The sequence below is a fragment of the Musca autumnalis genome, unplaced genomic scaffold (genome assembly GCF_047663935.1).
Source record: "Musca autumnalis isolate F117 unplaced genomic scaffold, ASM4766393v1 scaffold_1, whole genome shotgun sequence".
NCBI lineage: Eukaryota > Metazoa > Arthropoda > Insecta > Diptera > Muscidae > Musca > Musca autumnalis.
In genome coordinates this window covers 260,954,130-260,961,120 of record NW_027411644.1, presented here as the reverse complement: position 1 = coordinate 260,961,120, position 6,991 = coordinate 260,954,130, and the positions used below count along the sequence as shown (strand labels likewise).

Here is a 6,991-nt window from a genome sequence, read left to right as displayed (position 1 = left end):
AAACCTATCAGTTACATTCGTAACAATATGAAGTCCCAACCATCGAGCTATAAATAGAATCGGACTGCACACATTGCTATTTTAAAAGTTCCCTTGTCTGTTCTAAATCTGACATAGAATGAAATCAATCAAATCTCGCTTCTTGGAATTTGAAAAAAAGACCGAAACGAAAAAGAACAAGAATCTGAAAATAAAGAAGAAACTACTTTTGGAAAGAAACAATTAAAAATAAATTAATTAAGCATAAATGGTATTGTTACGGAATTAGATTTAACTAATGTCCGTGTAGACGTTGTTTTATTCCCCGATACGATTTGTACCAAATAAAACAGGGTTCGTTTTAGATTACGTTTCTACAATGCTTTATTTACTTTATTACACTTATTCAGAACCGACTTTAATTACAAAGCACACAGCAAGTCTCTAGTTAGCACGCAGCTCTTATTTAACCGATCTGTTCAGTTCGACGCTTAAAACACAACTCAACTCGTCATTGCCAGTTCCCCTGTATTTATATCCCAAAGTCTCCCTGTTCGAGAGTCCTCTAGAAAATGTCTGGCAACTCCTCGAATATGTACAACGAACACACTGACGCACATTCGCACTAAGCGAACAACCAGACTCACATACATGGGGGATGATCAATGACGTAATTACAACAACAAATAAATGCAAGAAAAGAAGTAACAAACTAAACGATAATTACATGATTATGGCAAAACAAACAAAAGAACATTAACAAAAGGTAATGTAACGACTACAATGATGAAGAGAGTTCTACATGGTAGTTGTTGTTGCTTAAATAAAATAACTGCGTAATAAAACGTTACGTTACAATTCAAATTTTTATATTAACGGAAATTAAACTAAATTAACTTAAACCTATCAGTTACATTCGTAACAGTATTTTCCATAAAAAGTCTCTCCTTCCCGTTCGTTACATTTTGTTCTTAGAGATCCCTAAAGCAAGCTGGGTTGTAGATCCCTACATATTTCCGTCACTAAACAAAAGAGTATAAATTACCACAATTTTGTTATAAAATAACAAAATTATAAAATAAAAGTAATTTACGAAATAAAAATACTTAAAGGAGTGCATTTGGAGTCCATGTTGAAATCTGAACTGGTGATGGGAAGATAATTAAAAAAACCTTTTGTAAGATTAAAGAATATCAGTTGCGGAGAACGGAGGAAGTAATCTTTTGCGTTGCAGCGGTGGTGATTACATTGCAATTTTGGATGTAAACTTTTGAAAAACTAGACTGATAAATTAATTGTAGCTATTTCATGAATTCGCTTGAATTAATAAAGAGTTTTGTTTTTCATGAAAACCATATTTCAATACAGCATTTCCATTTTCCAAACAAGACATGAAAATTTCATGCCAAGGGGTTGGTGAAAATGACATGACAAAGCATTGGTTAAAATGACATGTCAAAGCATGGGTGAAAATGACGTGTCAAAGCATTGGTGAAAATGACATGTCAAATCATTGGTGGAAATGACATGCCAAAGCATTGGTGGAAATGACATGTCAACGCATTGGTTAAAATTACATGCTTAGGATCCAGAAAAGAACGTCATCTTTTGGGGTCCACGCTCATATAAAATTCATCGATGAAGATGCTAAAAAGATGACATGCTAGATCACTTGCACCCATGATTGAATGTCATCTTTGGCATCGAACATTTTGCTGGGAATGATTCAAATTGAAGGAGGGCCTTCTTTGCATTAACGTTTAGTGTGAACATTACACTTTTAATGCATCCAAATTGTTTTTTTTTTGCGTTTTCAAATCCATCCAATAGTAAAAGAAAGGATGTAATAATGGCCCTTGAACTACTAAATACAATAACCCCATATAAGGTAACCTCAAACGAAGTTTTGCCTATTATGAACCAGGTATTACATTTTCCCTGATTTGTAGAATGTGACCCCGATTTAATAGCAACAGATTGGAATTTGCTAAGACTCTGTGAAACTATACTTTCATTTATCTCAAAGAGCACATAATACCTTTGGAATTTTTGTTGTTGAAAAATAGTGCATATTCTTGAGGTAAATGGCTATCGGCGAAACCATCTTTTGTAAAAGCGTTTTGCGGTGCCAACGATAGCTCAAAAACGGTATATTTTTGTAGTATATTTGTGTCAGCGTTTTAGGAACCTAATAAAACAGAATTAAAAAATATTTAAAAAAAAGTCAAAATTTCGTTTTTGACGAAAAATTTACTGTTTTTGTCAAAAAATTGGGCAAAATAATATTTTAATCTGTCTCGCTTAAGGGCAAGCGTGTTATGTATTTAATAAGCTCACATGAATAATATAATAAGGTCATATGAAGATCGGTCAATTCGTTTTAGAGCTATCGTTGGCAACGACTTCAAAAAAACCGTTTCGAGAAACACGCGCTTAAAGTTTATATGCTACATTCAAATCACAATAAATTGTTGCCTTCTGATCACTACCTTTTACTACCTTTACGTAAAAATAGACAATATTTTTTTTTTTTTTTTCTAAAAGCAATAAAAGGTATTTATGAGAAATACTCGTATATGCTCGGTTCCAGAACCTGCAAGAAGCTTTTTCCTTTATGTTATCGGAAAAAAATAGTAAAAATTAGTAGATTCTTGAAATTCTGGAACAAACCAATATATTTTTGTTTTAATTTTTAATGTTGGGCACTTATAGGTCGTTTTGGGCCGTTTTTAGGAAAATTTTGGGCCGAAAAAATGTTTTCGAACGGCAACACTGCTCATATAACCCATCTTCGAACTTAAACTAAGTTTGGACAAAATATTACGAAAGCCAAATTTTGGACCAAATCGGTTCATCCGTTCGAGAGTTATCGTGCGCACTAGCCAGACAGACAGACGGACGGACATTGCTAAATCGACTCCAAATTGTCTGCAACACATTTCGTCCAAACATACTTGGGGTCTAAAACTCTTCGATGAGGCACATTTTGCCCGTATGAAAGTGTATATACCCTTGTTAGCATAAACGCTGAGGGTATAAAAATATACAAAATTGTAATAACAATTCCATGAACATTTAATTGCGGGGTCAAAATTTTCATTACTACCGTGATCGTTTTCATCGGTTTGTTGTGTATAAAAAAACTAATGAAAATGCCTGTGAAAGAAATAGCTATGATAGTTATATACATACGTAATTGATTATAACCTTTGTTCGTTATATACGAATTATATATATATATATATATATATATATATATATCGAACATTTTCGAACTTTTGTGGGGGAGGTACCGTAAGAAGTGGACCGAACCCATCTTCGAACTTAAACTAAGTTTGGACAAAATATTACGAAAGCCAAGTTTTGGACCTAATCGGTTGATCCGTTCAAGAGTTATCGTGCGTACCAGCCAGCCAGAAAGACAGACGGACGGACATTGCTAAATCAACTTCAAATTGTCCGAAATTGATTTCGCCCAAACAAGAACCCAATATATTATAGAAAACTGCTTACAAATTGCGTGATACTTAAAAATGTAGATATTTTTAAATATTGGACTGGGTTGGGACTGGACGATGCTCAATATGACACAATTCGCCAAATTTGATAGTAATCTTATCCAAGCATTGAAATCTTCAATATTCTTGTATATCTTATACATTTAAATGTAGTAACTAGGACTACAAAAACCTACTAAATTTCGAAACCAAATTTGAAAGCTCCAAAAGAATCCGGAGCATGCATTCCGCTGCTCTCAACACAGAAAAACCTATACAAATACAGACTTAGGTACATTTGGTGCTATGGACGTTCGCCGCCATGTGCTTTTTGTGTATATTCTGTGCGTATTCTTATTAGCTTCCGCATCTTGTAAAACCTTCTTCTGCAGGATGTTGGAAAGATGACGCAACTGTTGTGCTATACTGAACTTTTCGAAGGGGCTCATTTCTATCTTAACTGAGAACCACGTGTCGGTCTATGTCATCTTCCTAATTTATATATGCCTAGGAATACCTATGATCGAATAGGGCATGATGGATTTTCGAAAAGCGCATTGATGTGGTCTAATTATTTCATTGACCATAGGTTTTATTTGCTCACACAGTATCTTAGATACGATGATACGATGATACTTAATGATACAATCATCGGTGCTAGATGATGCCAGGTGGTGCTAACTAGCTGATATTTAAACGGTAAAAATATTACTATGTGAAAAGTATGAACCAAATCAGTAACTTTCGTCGAGAGCTATAGGTTACACCATTTTCGTGAAAAATGTTGAGTTTTTGTCGGGGACGTACCCAAGGGAGTGGAAAAAAGTGTCTAAAAAGATTACTTCGATGACGCACATTTTGGTCGTATGAAAATGTTTGTACCCTCGTTAGCCTAGGGGCTGTGGGTATAAAAATTGGATTTGACTCCGAATGCACTTCATGTTTTATTTCACTGGGTAATACTTTGGCATTGAGTGGAAACACCGACATTCGATACAACATCTAACATATATTTTCACACTACAGGTAGGTGAGTGTCGGTTTGACTGAAAGTAGGACCAAAATATGACCTGGACTTTGCCATGTTCAAACAGGACATTTACATGTACCCATGAACCTATATCCTGTTCCTGTCGCAATCACATAATATTACGCATATTAAGTTAAGTTAAAATTTTACATTATCCATTGCTTATTTCTACTTCAAAATTAAAAAGAATTATGTAAATCAAGATTTATTATATAAAATTTAGTTTGCTCTTTACAGTTCCTTTATGGGTAACATTATCTATACAATTTTTGGATCGTGCAAGGACAACATTGTTGGATCTACGGCCATAGCATCGCTGTTGACATTACAAGTATGCCATGGAAATTGGCAAAAGTCAGTGTTGTTTACCCTACTCTCAGGCCTGATAGAACTTGTAATGGGATTAACACGCATGGGTTTCATAATTGATTTTGTTTCTGGTCCCGTCAATGCAGGATTTACCAGTGCAGTGGCGCTGATCATTTTTACATCGCAAATTAAAAATATTCTTGTAGTGAAATCCGGTGGAAATTCATTTCTTCAAAATTGGATATCAATAATAAAAGATATTCATAATTTTCGTACCAGTGATACAATATTGGGGGTTGGAAGCATCATTATTCTGGTAATTTTAAGATATATTGGACATATCAAATTGAAGCCGAAAGAAAATACTGATCTCTCAAGAACCCAGAAAGTTGTTAATACCTTATTTTGGTTTTTGGGTTATCGCGTAATGCTCTTTTGGTATTCGTCACTGCCACTATTGTGGGGTATATGGAACACAAGGGGAAGAGCTATGTACAATTGACTGGTTATATACCATCAGGATTCCCTGCTGTGGAATTTCCAGCTTTATCAATTGTGAATGGAAATGGAAGTTATGTTAGCGATGCCGAACAAGAGGAGAGTACTCAAAACTTTTGGTCGTTACTGCAAGAATTTGGAAGTGGTTTACTGGTAATACCACTGATATCTCTGCTGGAAACTATTGCCGTTTGTCGCACATTTGGTGAGTACAAAAAATGTGAATTTAAGAACAAACGCTAATAATACTCCCATTTATTTTTCTTACAGCCAATGGAAAACCGGTGGATACCAATCAAGAGTTAATTACTTTGGGTTTGGCAAATATAACGAATGCATTTGTACGAGGATATCGCATTAATGGAGGCTTAGCGCGGGGATCAGTAAATACAGCAAGTGGTGGCAGAACACAATTTGTTAATGTGTATGTAAGCGTTATTGTAATATTGGCTTTATTATATTTGGCCGAATATTTCTACTATATACCAAAGGCAACATTAGCTGCCATAATTATAGCAGCTGTACTCTTTCAATTACAATATCAAACAATAAAACCCATGTGGCATAGTAAAAGTAAGTAACTTACCGGTTGTGAAGTCTCTTTAACATGTAAATAATGTTGTTCACCATTTTTTGCAGAATCTGATCTCTTCATTGGTTTGCTGGCATTTACGGCATGTTTAGTGGGTCCCTTAAGTGTTGGAGTATTTGTTGCAATTACCATCAATATTCTATATATTCTTTATCATTCGGCAAGACCTGAAATAAATGTGGATTTGGTTAAGGTACCTTAAACCTACAACCGTAAAATTTACTTACTTCAAATTTACTTGCAATTTCTTTCTTTCCTTTGCAGACTACAACTGGCAAACAATTTTTAAAAATAACCCCCGGCCGCTGTTTAATATTTCCCTCGGTGGAATTTGTACGCAACAAAATTGTAAAGTCAGGTCAAAAATATACAATTCCTGTGGTATTTGACTGCACCTATATCTATGCTGCTGACTTCACCACTGCCAAGGCAATAGAATTAATAATTCAAGATTTTAATTCGAGAAATCAAAAACTGATATTTTTCAATTTACGGCCCCGCCTTTTGAAGGTGTTTAAAATGTTAAAATCCAAATTTGTAATGTGTTATTCATTGCAGTCTATTGAGAAATTGTTGGACGATCAATCGAATGGTTCGCTGTCGAATGCGAATGGTGTTCATGAAGTCACCACCGAACTGTAAAGGTGGATGGTTATAAACAATTTTAGTATATGCCTGCAAGTATGCTATAGTATTAATAAATTATTAGTAAGAGGAAGAAAACAAAAGCTCTAAATACATATGTACGTTTTTCAGAAACATTATGATATACATATTTATTAAATAACATTAATGTTAAATATGGTTTTTTAATTATTTCTCAATTGGGTCGACTTCGTAATACACTACAAACTACGTACACTGCCCGTCACTTGAATAGGACCCCCTACCAATTTTTTTTCCAACCTTAATTTTTTCCGGAATTATGCAAAATATGAAGTGTTGAAGATTTTTTATATTTAGTTTTAAGTGTTTGGAGTAAACTTAGTAATTTATTTGTATTCATATCTGATTTATATAAGAATTATACGACGAAAGAAAAATAAAGTCAAAAATTCCTGTAAAAAAATTGCGTCATTTGAATAG

General features: G+C 34.2%; 1 protein-coding gene across 2 annotated transcripts; it reads left to right on the top strand.

Annotated features, from left to right (window-relative positions):
* Positions 1 to 4,729: 4,729 nt before the first annotated feature.
* Positions 4,730 to 6,705, top strand: LOC141389467 (sodium-independent sulfate anion transporter-like). Of its 2 annotated transcripts, none has more exons than XM_073960985.1 (4): positions 4,730 to 5,518; positions 5,584 to 5,886; positions 5,953 to 6,092; positions 6,170 to 6,705. In XM_073960985.1, exons 1-4 carry the CDS (start codon positions 5,284 to 5,286, stop codon positions 6,545 to 6,547), a joined length of 1,056 nt encoding a protein of 351 aa, XP_073817086.1. In that variant the 5' UTR covers positions 4,730 to 5,283; the 3' UTR covers positions 6,548 to 6,705. The 2 variants fall into 2 exon arrangements, with proteins under 2 accessions (XP_073817086.1, XP_073817085.1); XM_073960984.1 differs by having other exon boundaries at positions 5,953 to 6,098.
* Positions 6,706 to 6,991: the final 286 nt, after the last annotated feature.